Source organism: Nerophis ophidion, linkage group LG06 (genome assembly GCF_033978795.1).
Source record: "Nerophis ophidion isolate RoL-2023_Sa linkage group LG06, RoL_Noph_v1.0, whole genome shotgun sequence".
In the NCBI taxonomy this organism is placed as follows: Eukaryota; Metazoa; Chordata; class Actinopteri; order Syngnathiformes; family Syngnathidae; genus Nerophis; species Nerophis ophidion.
In genome coordinates, this window is record NC_084616.1 from 58,496,914 (window position 1) to 58,514,016 (window position 17,103).

General features: G+C 43.2%; 1 protein-coding gene across 3 annotated transcripts in view; it reads right to left on the reverse strand.

Annotated features, from left to right (window-relative positions):
- Nucleotides 1–17,103, reverse strand: part of LOC133555022 (sodium- and chloride-dependent creatine transporter 1-like) — a 38,474-nt gene that overhangs the window by 18,178 nt on the left and 3,193 nt on the right. The window contains exons 1-4 of one of the 3 annotated variants that reach the window (XM_061904433.1): nucleotides 16,318–16,863; nucleotides 15,254–15,556; nucleotides 5,623–5,754; nucleotides 5,240–5,540 (exon numbers count right to left, since the gene is read on the reverse strand). In XM_061904433.1, the coding sequence (XP_061760417.1) occupies nucleotides 5,240–5,540; nucleotides 5,623–5,754; nucleotides 15,254–15,556; nucleotides 16,318–16,348 (767 nt within the window). In that variant the 5' untranslated portion in view covers nucleotides 16,349–16,863. Of the gene's footprint in view, nucleotides 1–5,239; nucleotides 5,541–5,622; nucleotides 5,755–6,689; nucleotides 6,829–15,253; nucleotides 15,557–16,317; nucleotides 16,864–17,103 lie in introns of those variants that run through there. The other 2 variants (XM_061904432.1, XM_061904434.1) reach the window with 2 other exon arrangements.

Sequence of the window (17,103 nt, forward strand, 5' to 3'; positions counted from 1 at the left end):
TATATATATATACGTATATATATATATATATATATATATATATATATATATATATATACTGTATATATACTGTATATATACTGTATATATATACACATATTAGACTATTGCATTGCATGTGGCCCTTTTAGGACAGCTTTTACTGCGATGAGGCACTCAATAAAAATAAGTTTGACACCCCTGCATTATATCTGCCCTCTAAACTACATCACACTTTACACAAACGCATACATATTAGTTAGGTTTGTTGTCAGCTAATGATAGCATTTTGGTAAAGTTTAGCTGCTAACTATGGCAATCATTGAATGTGTATTCTATCACAGAGGTCCCCAAATGTTTTGACTTGGCGCCACAATGGGTTAAAAGAATTTGGCTGAAGGCGGGGCTTTCGGTGCCCCTCTTGTCCCCCAAATTGTCTTATTTTTTTTTACCCCTTTTCTTTTTTTGCCAAACACTAAATATATGCAAATATTTAATACAGCCAAATACAAATACAACAACAAGAGAAGTATACCATACTCCCACACTTCTCTTTTGTAAAGTAAATCTGTACATGGACATCTACATCAAGAATAGGATTTTCCAAAGCAGCTGGACAGGACAGGTTTCCAAAACCCCCCCCCCAAAAAAAATTATATATATATATATATATACATACACACATACATATATACATACACATACATATGTGTGTATATGTTTATATATACACACATATATATGTATGTATGTACGTGCATATATATATATACACACACATATATATATGTGTGTATATATATATATACACACATATATATATGTATGTATGTACGTGTATATATATATACACACATATATATATATATATGTGTGTGTATATATATATACACGTACATACATACATATATATATACACGTACATACATACATATATATATATAAATATATATATATGTATGTGTATATATATATATACACGTACATACATACATACATATATACACGTGTATGTCTATATATATACATACATATATATATACAGTATATATGTGTATGTACGTGTATATATATATGTATATATATATACACACACATATATATGTATGTATATATATATGTATAGACATACATATATATATATACATACATATAAATATATATATATATATATATACATACACATATATATACATATATATATACATACATATATACAGACATACATATACATACATACATACATATATATACATATTATATATATATATACACATATATACACATATACATATTATACATATACACATATTTTATATATATATATATATATATATATATATATATATATATATATATATATATATATATATATATATATATGTGAGCTGCCACCTTACCGTGGTAGAGGAGTTTGCGTGTCCCAATGATCTTAGGAGCTATGTTGTACGGGGGCTTTCATGCCCCCTGGTAGGGTCTCCCAAGACTAACAGGTCCTAGGTGAGGGATCAGACCAAGAGCAGCTCAAAGATTTCTATGGATACACAACAAAATGGACTCAGATTTCCCTCGCCCGGACGCGGGTCACCGGGGCCCCCTCTGGAGCCAGGCCTGGAGTTGGGGCACGATGGCGAGCGCCTGGTGGCCGGGCTTGTTCCCATGGGGCCCGGCCGGGCACAGCCCGAAGAGGCAACGTGGGTCATCCCTCCAATGGGCTCACCACTCATAGGAGGGGCCATAAAGGTCGGGTGCATTGTGAGCTGGGGAGCAGCCGAAAGCAGGGCACTTGGCGGTCCGATCCTCGGCTACATAAGCTAGCTCTTGGGACGTGGGGGAAGGAGCCTGAGCTAGTGCACGAGGTAAAGAAGTTCCTGTTGGATATAGTTGGACTCACCTCAACGCACAGCAAGGTCTCTGAAACTAGTTCTCTCGAGAGGGACTGGACTCTCTTTCACTCTGGCGTTGCCAGCAATGAGAGGCGACGGGCTGGGGTGGCAATTCTTGTTGCAACGCGGCTGCTCAAAGCCTGCACGTTGGAGTTCAACCTAGTGGACGAGAGGGTAGCCTCCCTCCGCCTTCGGGTGGAGGGACGGGTCCTGACTGTAGTTTGTGCTTACGCACCAAACAACAGTTCAGAGTACCCACCCTTTTTGGATACACTCGAGGGAATACTGGAAAGTGCTCTCCTGGGTGATTCCCTTGTCCTACTGGGGGACTTCAACGCTCATGTTGGCAACGACAGTGAAACCTGGAGAGGCGTGATTGGGAAGAATGGCCGCCCGGATCTGAACCCGGGTGGTGTTTTGTTATTGGACTTTTGTGCTCGTCACAGATTGTCCATAACCAACACCATGTTCAAACATAAGGGTGTCCATATGTGCACTTGGCACCAGGACACCCTAGGCCACAGTTCCATGATCGTCATTGTAGTTGTGTCATCGGATCTGCGGTCTCATGTTTTGGACACTCGAGTGAAGAGAGGGGCGGAGCTTTCAACCAATCACCACCTGGTGGTGAATTGGCTGCGATGGTGGGGGAGCATGCCGGAGAGACCTGGCAGGCCCAAGCGCATTGTGAGGTTCTGCTGGGAACGTCTGGCAGAGTCTCCTGTCAGAGAGAGTTTCAATTCCCACCTCCGGAAGAACTTTGAACATGTCACGAGGGAGGTGCTGGACATTGAGTCCGAGTGGACCATGTTCCGCACATCTATTGTCGAGGCGGCTGATTGGAGCTGTGGCCGCAAGGTAGTTGGTGCCTGTCGTGGTGGTAATCCCAGAACCCGTTGGTGGACACCAGCAGTGAGGGATGCCGTCAAGTGGAAGAAGGAGTCCTATCGGGTTCTTTTGGCTCATAGGACTCCGGAGGCAGTGGACGGGTACCGACAGGCCAAGCGGTGTGCAGCTTCAGCGGTCGCGGAGGCAAAAACTCGGACATGGGAGGAGTTCAGGGAAGCCATGGAAAACGACTTCAGATGGCTTCGAAGCGATTCTGGACTAAGATCCGCTGCCTCAGTAAGGGGAAGCAGTGCACTGTCAACACCGTGTATGGTGCAGATGGTGTTCTGCTGACCTCCACTGCGGATTTTGTGGATCGGTGGAAGGAATACTTCGAAGACCTCCTCAATCCCACCAACACGTCTTCCTATGAGGAAGCATTGCCTGGGGAATCTGTGGTGGACTCTCCTATTTCTGGGGCTGAGGTTGCTGCGGTAGTTAAAAAGCTACTCGGTGGCTATGCTTTTGAGGGTTTGATGAGACCCACCCGGAGTTCTTAAAGCTCTGGATGCTGTAGGGCTGTCTTGGTTGACAAGACTCTGCAGCATCGCGTGGACATCGGGGGCGGTACCTCTGGATTGGCAGACCGGGGTGGTTGTCCCTCTCTTTAAAAAGGGGGACCGGAGGGTGTGTTCCAACTATCGTGAGATCACACTCCTCAGCCTTCCCGGTAAGGTTTATTCAGGTGTACTGGAGAGGAGGCTACGCCGGATAGTCGAACCTCAGATTCAGGAGGAACAGTGTGGTTTTCGCCCTGGTCGTGGAACTGTGGACCAGCTCTATACTCTCGGCAGGGTCCTTGAGGGTGCATGGGAGTTTGCCCAACCAGTCTACATGTGCTTTGTGGACTTGGAGAAGGCATTCGACCGTGTCCCTCGGGAAGTCCTGTGGGGAGTGCTCAGAGAATATAGGGTATCGGACTGGGGCGGTCCGCTCCCTGTACAATCAGTGTCATAGCTTGGTCCGCATTGCCGGCAGTAAGTCGGACACGTTTCCAGTGAGGGTTGGACGCCGCCAAAGCTGTCCTTTGTCACTGATTCTGTTCATAACTTTTACGGACAGAATTTCTAGACGCAGTCAAGGCGTTGAGGGGTTCCGGTTTGGTGGCCGGGGGATCAGGTCTCTGCTTTTTGCAGATGATGTGGTCCTGATGGCTTCATCTGGCCGGGATGTTCAGCTCTCACTGGAACGGTTTACAGCAGAGTGTGAAGCGACCGGAATGAGAATCAGCACCTCCAAGTCCGAGTCCATGGTTCTCGCCCGGAAAAGGGTAGAGTGCCACCTCCGTGTTGGGGAGGAGACCCTGCCTCAAGTGGAGGAGTTCAAGTACCTAGGAGTCTTGTTCACGAATGAGGGAAGAGTGGATCGTGAGATCGACAGGCGGATTGGTGCAGCGTCTTCAGTAATGCGGACGTTGTATCGATCCGTTGTGGTGAAGAAGGAGCTGAGCCGGAAGGCAAAGCTCTCAATTTACCGGTCGATCGACGTTCCCATCCTCACCTATGGACATGAGCTTTGGGTCATGACCGAAAGGACAAGATCACGGGTACAAGCGGCCGAAATGAGTTTCCTCCGCCGGGTGGCGGGGCTCTCCCTTAGAGATAGGGTGAGAAGCTCTGTCATCCGGGAGGATTTCAAAGTAAAGCCGCTGCTCCTCTTCATCGAGAGGAGCCAGATGAGGTGTTTTGAGCATCTGGTCAGGATGCCACCCGAACGCCTCCCCAGGGAGGTGTTTAGGGCACATTCAACCGGTAGGAGGACACAGGGAAGACCCAGGACACGTTGGGATGACTGTGTCTCCCGGCTGGCTTGGGAACGCCTCGGGATACCCCGGGAAGAGCTGGACGAAGTGGCTGGGGAGAGGGAAGTCTGGGCTTCCCTGCTTAGGCTGCTGCCCCCGCGACCCGACCTCGGATAAGCGGAAGAAAATGGATGGATGGATATATACTTGGGACATATGCGGGCCAGATAGTGGACGCTCGAGGGCCGGGACATAGTTTGTGCCGCCTGTTCTATCACAACAAAAACATGACTAGAAATGTATAGTTGCTTCTTTGGGACTGCTTTTGTTTATTTGCACGCATTCCGGATGTGTACGAGGCAACTGTAAGAGACAGCCTGAACGACAAATTTTTTTCACGAGCCGAGGAGCAATTTTATTTATATTATTAGTAATTGTGGAAAAACAGACATTTAGAAAAATATGTTATATTAAAGCACTAATGGTTACTAGCCGATGGTGTTCTTAAAAGTTGTAATCAGCCACTTTAAGTTGACGACCACAAAACATGGGCCAGGGGACCTCAAGTTTCGTACACCGGGTCTAGTCCAACCTCTGATTGAATAATTAACAATCCTTATTAGGTATATAACAAAAGTTTTTTCCATAAAGTATGTATCGATTTTTTACTCAAAAAATCCATTATATCGAAATGGTGGAAAACATTGTGGAAATCATTTAAATTGTCGTGAAAAGATAGACATACTCCCAGAACTCGATGACTGGAGAGCGCATGCCTTCAATTTCCATGCAGCTGTTGTTGAGGAGGAACCTGACTGAGGACACGTTCATGTCTTGAGCAGCAGATGCCATCTGAATTGCACTGCGGTTGTGGCAGGTGCGACGGAAGTCCTCTGTGCAATTGGGGGTGTTCCAGGGGTTGCCACAGGTGGCCCACGGCAGTGGGTTGGTAAAGGAGTGGAAAAGAAAGTAGAGGCCCCACACAAGAATCATGATGTAGTAGGTGTTGCAGAAAAACACAATCACCATTGATGCTAAACCCAGACCTGGTAGAAAGAGCATACAGAGTCAACATGATCAACACAAGAGCAATAATGCTCACTTTTACTGCCAGACACTCAGAGGTACCTTTGAAAAGAGGTGCAATGTTCCAGGCAGAGACCCCTCCCTGCTTCATGAACTGTCCCAGAGCGATTTCCAGGAAAAATACTGGGATTCCCCCAATGAAAACTATCAGCAGGTAAGGGATAAGAAACACGCCTGCAACAAGAAACACAACTTGTTTACTGCACACATCCAATATGCAATAAAAAGCAGAAGAGGGAGTACAAATAACTTATTGATAATATAACTAGGTTATTATTGCAATAATGTATCTGCATCAGATATGGACACAACCCATATATTACGTTTTATCTTATCAGGTTATTTTATTATTGGAATAATAAAATATTTAGTTTATTATTGATTTGAACAATAGGTAATCTCAAGTCAACAAAGAAGTCATTTTCCAAATTCTCTATTTTTATTGTTTCATTACTTTGACTCAAAGAAAATCTCTCCTATTTGTCTATAAATCCCCAATAAATTAAGAATTAAAATGAAAATGAATCAGGTAAAAGTGAGATATATATTTGCTGTTAAGGATGTGATGGTATTGTAGTTACAGTCAGATTCCAAATCTTATTAATAATGCCGTGACGCTTGACAATATCAAACAAAAACTTGGTGAGTGTAGTTTTTCTCTGGTACTTTTGCTTTGGCCGGGCTGACAATAAACCGCATCTCCCAGTGTCCTCTATGCAATGCATGATCGCAATGTAGAGGCGTGGAGCGCCGCAAAGGACAGAAAAAGAAGAAGCAGGAAGTGAAGTGTTTTTCACTTCGTAGTGCAGTAGATAGGAGGACATGTTTATTTTCAAAGTCCAAATAACTGTTTGAGTTATATTGCTAACTAACAGACAAACAAACCCCGGCGAAAACATGACTTCACATTCATCTCCAGCGTTCCAAGCCAAAACAGACTGGGTTAAGGAGCACCTGCTACACACCAAAGCTACTTGATAAGCTACCATCAACCGGAAAAGATGAAGGCTGTGACGCTAAACATCAATTTGTGAGGAATTTACATTATCCATCCAATCCATTTTCTACCCCTTATTCCCTTCGGGGTCGCGGGGGGCGCTGGAACCTACCTCAGCTACAAGGCGTCATACACCCTGGACAAATCGCCATCTCATCGCAGGGCCAACACAGATAGACAGACAACATTCACACTCACATTCACACACCAGGGCCAATTTAGTGTTGCCAATCAACCTATCCCCAGGTGCACGTCTTTGGAGGTGGGAGGAACCCGGAATACCCGGGTATTAAAAGTTAAAATGTGAGGGTTTTTTTTTTTAGAAACTGCATTTTCCAAACTGATGGAAGAAACATACACTGTAGAGGACACTTTTCTCCGAAAGTAAGAGTTGAGGGAACAGAGAATGTTCCCGCACAATTCTTTGCACTTGAAAATATTTGTAATGACAAATATGATTATGTGTGTGTTCAATTACAATTACAGTAAGTGTGTTTATCCTAAACATTCCTGTCACTTCATTTTACTCAAAATGGCCTTTTAAGTCTTTTTTTTGGACATAAACCACAACAATACTATACTGTGGCCTTACTACCGTGATAATATTGTACTGTAAGATTTTGATATTGTTACATCCCTATTTTCTGTGATTACTGCAATTTCAACAAACCAAGTAAAAATAGTCAAATTATTTCATTATTTGGGTTCTGTTTTTGCAAAGGTCATTGATTGATAAGCACTTTGTCTGTGCCAAATTGGACAATTTAAGTGCTGTGTTCGGAAATGCGTGGAGAATATGCCAAAGTGTGCAGTTGTTCATGAGTAATTAGTCCTGATAGAGAAAACTGGGACTTGTTTTTCCTTTTTGATTGGCAACATTTGGCCTCAGGCTGCTGGTTTTCACACTCCCTATTGAAAGCTTCCTCTGATACGAAGACACAGAAACACATGAGCAGGAGACATGAGGCGGTTCAAATACAAAATGTCGCTTGAACTCACTACGTGACGCCACTACAGAGCGAATGAGGTGGTCATGTGACGGCCTGTGACGCAGCGCTCAGGCTGGCTCAGAGCAACGGAGGGAAAGATGGATAAATCACAGTGGAGAGAGGATAGAAAAAAACTAGGACGATGCTGGGCACAGGGGTGGCTTGATAAAAGCCAAAAAATGACGCAGCAATGGCCTCTTAGTCAACTGGCACCGAAGCAAGCGCTATTGATTGACAATTTGCGCCTCATTCACTCCATCAGTATTTATGTCATTCACTGGGAGCAGAGGGCTGTTGCCTTATAAGGCAACATTGGTGAGTGTGACTCAAACAGAGAAAGGGGCGGGAGAGTGAGAGACAGCGAGAAGAGCGCGAGAGATGAGATGGGAGGCGTGAATGGAATGAGTAGAGAAAAAGGCTTTTGCCTACATACCCGAACCTATTGGCTAAAGCTATGGGTAACTTTGCATCCTTAACAGGCTTAAATAAATCCTCTCTTAATCATAACTGGAACTGACACACCAGGGCAAACAGCTTCATGGAAAAATAATTGTGCATGTTTATTTTATGAATTTGCTCAAAATGTGTCTCTTTGCACACGACTATGACTCAGTTCTTATCGGTAACTGTTGTGTTGGGAGGTGTACTCTGGGCTTGTCAAGGACACAAAATCAAATTGTGTAGCGGATGCACTGACATGAAGGGAAGGACGGGCACAGGGCAGGTTATTGTGTGACATGTCCATATGCCACCTTATCAGGCAGAGAGTGGGAGAGAGAACACCTTTGTAAAGCTGCAAGAGTGCAGGGCAGCAGCACAGGGGGTGGACTGTGTGAAGCAAGCCATTGTTATCTGATACCAGAAAGTGGGTATCAGAGCTGTGGGTCACAAGACACATGCACACAAGAGTAGAGGGGGTGGACTAAGACACACACACACACAGACGCACAGTCGCTCATAGAGCTTACTCTCAATAAAACACCTCATAAAAATATGAACATGGGTAAGGTGGATAAGAGCCGCCAAGGGCAAATGCTATAATATGAGCAGGTTACAAATAGATATGTTGGCATGAATGGAAATGATAAAGACACAAGGGGAGGCATATGCCAGTGAAACTGCAGGACGTTGTGTACATCTGTGTACTGGCTATAATAAAATGAATTGAGGGGGTAGACTGCTGTGTAGGCTGGCATATCAGCTACGTGCTCATAGCCACACAACAATTTCTTTATCTTATATCGTAAAACAATAATAACTCCCGATTATGAGATGAAAAATTCCGCACAGGCCTGAACTCTTCCACTCTTGGCAGGATATTAGACTTTCGTGCCAACGAACTACAGAGATCAAGAGACTACACATCTCAAACTAGTAGATTATAATGAGTCTAATATCAAGTGCCACTACTACTGTATGCCATCATAACACAAGGAAAGACGTTGGGGTGTGTGAGACCTTGGACTAAGAAGTACAAACACAAATTGGTTTACTACTCGTGACTGCTTATAAACAGTTTATTGCCATTTGGAACCTAGTACAAAACCCAAAACCAGTGAAGTTGGCACGTTGCATAATTCTTAAATAAAATCAGAATACAATGATTTGCAAATCCTTTTCAACTTATATTCAAAGACAAGACATTTAATGTTCGAACTGAGAAACATATTTTTTTTGCAACATATCATTAACTTAAAATTTAATGGCAGCAACACATTGCAAAAAAGTTGGCACAGGGGCATATTTACCACTGTTTTACATTGCCTTTCCTTTTAACAACACTCAGTAAACGTTTGGGAACTGAGTAGACCAATTTTTGAAGCTTTTCAGGTGATATTCTTTCAGAATCATAATCAGACTCAGAATTACAATAATAATCCCCGAGGGGAAATTAAGATTGTCAGCACAATTCCATTCAAGAGCAGACAAACATTACAGGGAGACAGGACAGGATCGCTGACGGGTCGGCCGACTTCCGGCGCCCCTTACAAAAAGGTGAGAAACAGGTAAACGCTGGGGAATGGGGGAGGGGGGGGGTTTGATTCAGCCTGAACCTTGGCCCCTGGAGAGGGGCTCCAGACTGAGGCCAAGGGGAAAAAAACTCATAGCCATAGCACACATACACGTGTGTAAGAAGGAAACATCGACAAACGCAAAGGACATTAAAGACATTAAAAGAGCAGCGCTGATGCAACCAACCACTTCTACACACAGCCACAAAAGTAAAACAACAACAAAAAAACAAAACAAAAAAACACTGTGGTGGCCTTTGCGGTGTTCCACGTCATCGTCTGCTTGGGTGGGAGGAGTATGGCCAGAGACAGGAGCAGACCCAACAAAGCAACCAAGCGCAACCCCCGGCCGCCCACCAACTCTCGGCCAGTGTCCAGTCCAAGGAGACTGAGTTGTCAGATACATGCTCATTCAGCCAAGACACTGAAGCCTGTCTGTCCCGGGGCTCAGCGCCATCTACGCAGCCCTGTCTCGTCATCCCCATCTCCTCCAGTGTCTCCAAACAGACTTTGGTGTGGCAGAGACCCAGCAGCTGTTCTCCAAGGCCAAAAGGCTCCCGAGAGGCAGATCCAGAAGTTCACAAAAAAGCACCGCAGAAGTCACAAAAGTGCCACCCTTTGTCACACAGTCAAAGGGTCCCGAACCAAAAGGCAAAAAACCCCACATGAAAACAAGAGGGAAACATCAGGAACACAAAAGGATGACACAAGAGCACAGAGCTCCTGCCAGAGAAAAAAAAATCCCATTCTTGCCTGATGTACAATTTAAGTTGTTCTCCATTGTGGTATGGTCTGGACTACAGGCAGGCCAGTCTAGTACCTGCACTCTTTTACTATGAAGCCACGCTGTTGTAACACATGGCTTTGCATTTTCTTGCTGACATAAGCAGGGGCGTCCATAACGTTTCTTGGATAGCAATATATGTTGTTCTAAAACCTGTATGTACCTTTCAGCAATAATGGTGCCTTCACAGATGTGTAAGTTCCCCACGCCTTCACAGATGCTGTTTTTTAAACTTTGCACCTATAACAAACTGGATGTTTCTTTTCCTGTTTGGTCCTTGACATCCACAGTTTCCAAAAATAATTTGAAATGTGGACTTTTCAGACCAAAGAACACTTTTCCACTTTGCATCAGTCCATCTTAGTTGAGCTCAGGCCCAGCGAAGCCGCCAGCGTCTCTGGGTGTTGTTGATAAATGGCTTTCGCTTTGCATAGTAGAATTTCAACTTGAAAATACAGATGTAGTAATTAACTATAGTTACTGACAGTATTTTTTAAAATGTCCCTGAGCCCATGTGGTGATATCCTTTACACGTTGATGTCGCTTTTTGATGCAGTACCACCTGAGGGATCGAAGGTCCCTAATATCATCGCTTACGTGTAGTGATTTCTCCAGATTCTCTGAACCTTTTGATTATATTCCGGACCGTGGATGGTGATCTCCCTAAGTTCCTTGCAATATCTTGATGAGAAATGTTGTTCTTAAAATGTTCGACAATTTTCTCACGCATTTGTTGACCCTCGCCCCATCCTTGTTTGTGAATGACTGAGCATTTAATGGAAGCTGCTTTTATATCCAATCATGGCACCCACCTGTTCCCAATTAGCCTGTTCACCTGTGGGATGTTCCAAATAAGTGTTTGATGAGCATTCCTCAAGTTTTTTCAGTCTTTTTTTTACTACTTGTGCCAGCTTTTTTTAAACATGTTGCAGGCATCAAATTCCAAATGAGCTAATATTCGCAAAAAAATTAGTTTTCCAGTTTGAATATTAAGTATCTTGTCTTTGCAGTCTATTCAATTCAATATTGGTTGAAAATGATTTCTAAATCATTGTATTTTGTTTTTATTTACGATTTACACAACGTGCCAAAGTCACTTGTTTTGGGGTTTGTATATGGCAGGAAGATTCTACACATTGACTAGGTCACACAACACTTTTGTTGGTTTAAACTAGTGCTGTTAAAAATAAAAACCTAACACATGTGGTTAATCCTCAAAAAATATTGCATTGACCATGTATGTATATGTGAAGGGTAATCCCACAATTTATTTTAACCGTAGATGCTCTTTAACCTCAGATTGTAACCTTAACCATACACCATACACCAGTGCAAAGATGAGTTATACCATAAGTTTCTAACCTTTTTGACTTTGAGGTCCAACTTTTCCAGAACAGAGAGGCCGAGGCCCACTCAAATATTAACACTGAATTAGTCATCTCGCTCTTGATTTTAATCGTATTCCTTAATTACAACAAATCTACTTACAATTTACAAACTTGTCAAATTATATGAAACCATGAGTTAATCAAAAAGATTATTATTTATTTTACACATAAACCTTAGGCTTTGGTCAGCCTGATTAGAAAAATAAGCACTAACCAAATATACTACATAAGAAGGGACACATAAGTAACTGACGAAAAATAGATTTACATACAATTATGGTGTGCCAGAATAAATAAACTAAATTAACAGTGAATATCTTTCTTAACTAAACTGTTAATAAAATTAAAGTGCAAATGAAAATACAGCGTCACCACTTTAGTCATATTTTTTGTGTTTAATAAATTTCTATATTACTATGGCTCCAGAGTTTTTCGGTGTGTTTCAGATTGTCATTAATGCCACAAGTGGTGAAAAAGTATATTATAACTGAGTACTGCAACGGCCCATACGGACTACAGCTGAGAAAAATATATTTTTGGCGGCCCAACATAGGCCCTTTGTTGAGAAACATTGAGTTAGGAGATTAACTGGTGTGCTTTTGCTGAAAAAAATGTAACATTAAAAAAAAAAGCCAGAAGGGACTCAAAACAGTTACTAAGTTTTGAGGAAATAAAATAAATGCTTTCAAGACACATTTTTAATATGTTCCCGTATGACAATCTGACAGTAAAACTAAATATGTGTTCAAATATAAGGCTTTTAAAAAAAAATAATTTAAACTTTGTAAGCGAGGAAAACCTGTGATTAGCACTATTTTAAACAGGTGGTGTTTTCAATCACTATAAGGTGTTCTTAATTTATTTTAAAACTAATCAGACGGCACAGCTGAGTTGGAGCCTATCCATGCTGGCTTGGTACACACCGGTACTAATTTCCTAATTTAGTTCTCATATTTATTGTTATTTTTTCATTATCATCATCATCAATAACTAAAAAAACTTGTTGAAAAACAAACAAATACTTCAATTATAAATAAATATTTCTACACATAGAAGTAATCATCAACTTAAAGTGTCCTCTTTGGGGATTGTAATAGAAATCCATCTGGATTCATGAACTTCATTCTAAACATTTCTTCACAAAAAAAGAAATCTTTAACATTAATATTTATGGAATATGTCCACAAAAAATCTAGTTGTCAACACTGAATATTGCATTTCTTTTCACAGTTTGTAAACTTATATTCATATTTTGTTGAAGTGTTATCCAATAAATATATTTATTAAGTATTTATGACTGACTGCTATGTTTTAGAATGTTTTTGATAAATCTCACTTAACCCTTGGCATACCTTCACGTAACGTACCATCTATAAGAGAACAAGTGCTCTACAACTCGTCATTGCGCACATAACACAACTAAAGTGACAACTCTTAATCATGTTATGCGAGACTTGCGCAGAAGAAAGTTAGTGGCTGCAAGACGTATTTACTCAACCGCCATACAGGTTACACAGAGGGTGGCCGTATAAACGACTTTAACACTGTTACAAATATGCGCCACACTTTGAATCCACACCAAACAAGAATGACAAACACATTTTGGGGGAACATCCTCACCCTAACACAACTTAAACACATGACAACAAATACCCACAACACCTTGCAGCCCAAACTCTCCCGGGCTACAATACAACAACCTCAACCGACGCAAGTAGGGAGGGTGGGGGTGTGGGGGGTTGGTGGTAACGTGGGTGTGTGTATTGTAGCCTGGAAGAGTCAGGGCTGCATGGGATTATGGGTATTTGTTCTGTTGAGTTTATGTTGTATTACGGTGCGGATGTTCTCCTCAAATGTGTTTGTCATTCTTGTTTGGTGTGGGTTCACAGTGTGGCACATATTTGTAACAGTGTTAAAGTTTTTTTTACGGCCACCCTTAGTGTGACTTGTGTAGCTGTTGAGCAAATATGTCTTGCAACATCATACATGTGTACTGCTCAGCTAAATGTAACAATTAAATAGGCTTGCACGCTGCATGTACAGGATTCAGAGGGCGTTAGGAACAGTACCATTGCAGCACCCCGAGTATTGTTGATTGGGTAGAAATCGTCAGGGATTACCAGAGAATGGATACCCTGAAATTCAAGGGAATCTTGGGAAAATTGGGAATGTTGGCAAGTATGATGCTGTCAAGTTCCGTTCATATTAAACTCGCGGGCCGCACATATATTAAATTGTCATATCAAAGTGCGGGTTGCAAAATAACATCTCGCGGGCCGCAATTGGCCCGCATGTTTGAGACCCCAGCTCTAAATGGTGCTTCTGTAGTGGCTGAAGGTGGCAGGAGCTCGGTGCTCTTGTATCTTCCTTTTGTGTTTCTGATGTTACCCTCTTGTTTTCATGTGGGGTTTTCTTTTTTTGCCTTTTGGTTTGGGACCCTTTGGGACTGTGCAACAAGGGGTGGCACTTTTCGTGACTTGTGCTATGCTTTTTTGTGAACTTCTGGATCTGCCTACCGGGAGCCTTTTGGCCATGGAGACCAGCTGCTGGGTCTCTGCCACACCAGAGTCCGTTTGAAGACTCTGGAGGAGATGGGGATGAAGAGACAGGGCTGTGGAGCGAGTGCTGAGCGCCGGAATGGACAAGCTACACAGTGTCTTGGCTGAATGAGCATGTATCGGACACCTCTGTTTCTTTGATGCATCCTCACTCATCCATACAGACTGAGAACTGGCTGAGAGTTAGTGGACGTCCGAGGGCGGAGTCGGCTCTCTTGGTGTCTTTGTTGGGTCTGCTCCTATCTCTGGCCATTCTCCCCCGACCCCAGAAGGCTATGGCGTGGAACACGGGTAGAGGCCACCACAGTGTATATGTGTGTTGAAATTATGTTTTTCTTTGGTTGCTTGTCTATGCATGGTGCAATTGTGTATGTACGCAATATATATTATTGGCCCGATTGTAGCTGAGAAAAAGGCACCAGCGCCCCCCGCGACCACAAAGGGAATAAGCGGTAGAGAATGGATGAATGGTTAATTTTTGTCGTTGTTTGTTTTACATTTGGAGCTGTATGTAAAAATTGTACTGCCGGAGTGGCATCTGAAAGCATCAGTCTTGCTCTTTTAATGTCCTATGTGTTCTTTGATGTTTCCTTCTTGCACACGTTTGTGTGCTATGAGTAATGAGTTATTTTATTTTCCTTTCCTCAGTCTGGACCCCCTCTCCAAGGGCCCAGGTTTAGACTGAATATCCCCCCCCCCCCCTGCGTTTAAGGGCGACCGGAAGTTGGCAGACCCGTCCGCGATCCTGTTCTGTCTCCCTGTAATGTTTGTCTGATCTGGAATGGGATTAATCTGAAAATCTTAATTTCCCCTCAGGGATTAATGAAGTGATCCAGATTATGATTATTCTGATTATTTGCCTGTTATGGAAAACCTTTACCTCTAGTTCACACATAAACCATGTCATGTTTTGCTCATCATACTATAAACATGAGTGACTCTCACCTCCTCCGTTCTTGTAGCAAAGGTAAGGGAAGCGCCACACGTTGCCCAAGCCTACTGCAAATCCCACGCAAGACATGATGAAGTCCATCTGTCTGGTCCAGGTTTCTCTTTCCACCACAGGTACAGCGACAGCCCCATTCCCTGTCCCAATCGCAGCTCCGTCCTGGGTAAGTGGGGGACCAGTTCCTCCGCCCTCACCACACCCAGGGCCAGTTCCGGGCACAGGCACCAGAGGGTGATCTGATCCCCCACCCTCTCCTTCAGAAAGGTCCCCGACCTGCAACTGGGGAAGGCTGATTTCACCTGCAAAGGAGAAGGTGAAAAAATTGTTAGTGGGTTACAGTCTTAAGGAGAGAGCTGGCTTTAGGGCACACTTGGGCTAAACCAAAGTGGGATTGTGTGCGTTGTCTATCACCAGCAACCAAACACAACATACTCTGACAAAATTGGCTTGAAGAAACACTCTGCATCATGTCTTTAGCGTTTTGCCTTAACTGATCTTTAAGACACTTCTGTTTGTATTGCATGTGTTGTCTTTGAATGAGCCCTCCCCCACCATTCATTGTGCCTGTCAGCATCTCAGTCAGGATGATTAGTGTGCTGCAGCACAGAGCAGCAGACTGGCAAGTCTACAGTATAGACTATTGGGGGTAATATTGCTCCCATTTTCTCTTAGAAAAAAAAGATGTGCCACACACCTTTTGTGTGCACTTCTAGATGCAAAGTGAAAGAGTTCAATCCATATCAGAGCAGTTTAAAGTGCTAAATGGGCAAAGGCAGAATGCTTGATGAGCATGGTAGACAACTCAACGTCTCAAACCTTTGTGTCTCGCAAAATGTCAAAGTTGTATTTGGATTTTTGCGAGATAAACTCATGGGCATACTCATGTCATTTGTGTGATTTTTTGGGGTCAAAAACTGCTTTATCCTATGTAATAATTTGATGAGCTTTGTTCAGAGATGCATGCTACATGCAGGTGCTGAAGCTGCTCTCACTGCACAAAGGGAAGTCAAAGCTGTGACTCATTCCATGATACACACATGATAAATAACACCATACTCACCTTGGCTACTCTCTCCCAACTCAGGTGACATACTGTTGGACTGCGGCAGGGGAAAAATGAAATCGAAAAAGCGAGTTGGCTGGCTTGCTCTTAGTTATAGACGAGGGTGGGTAACCGTGCCAAGAGAGGCAAATATATATTTAACACCATGCAGTGCACCCCGGTTGTCTTTTCAGATTTTCTCAGTTTATTTGACCTCTTGGAAGTACAAAAATACAATTAAGAATATGAATAGTTCGCAGTTTTTCCACACACTGGAACCACTTAGCTTAGCCAAGAGATGTTTTTTAATTTAAAAAAAATGTCAGCAGGCGCCGTGAGACGCAGGAGACTCAGAAGCAGTCGACGAAGCACTTGAAGGTAAGCCTGAAGAATCTCATGGAGGACCGTTAGTCGAAAAGGAGCCGGCGCCTAAAAGTGAACAGTTGTTTTTTTCTAAAACAAAAAAACAAAAACAGAGCTTTTCCCCCCCAAAAACGGATTGGTAGTCCTTTTGGACCTTGTTCTGATGCCGCGGTGCGACAGACTGAAATCTCAAGTGACGTTCCAGACCTTGTCGCCCCCCCTGCATCCCTCCCTCCCTCCCCCATTCAGGGCTACGGAGCAGTGATTGGTTGATGGGGGGCGCGCACGTACGCAGCACCATCGTCACAGTCTTCACCCGAACCCGCTACCGTACATTGAAGCGTCCCGTGGATGAATGGCTCGATTGCACCACATACGTCATCGAGCTCAAGACTTTCAAAGGCACCTCCAAAGAGGACGGTTGCCATGTTGGGCCGCAGC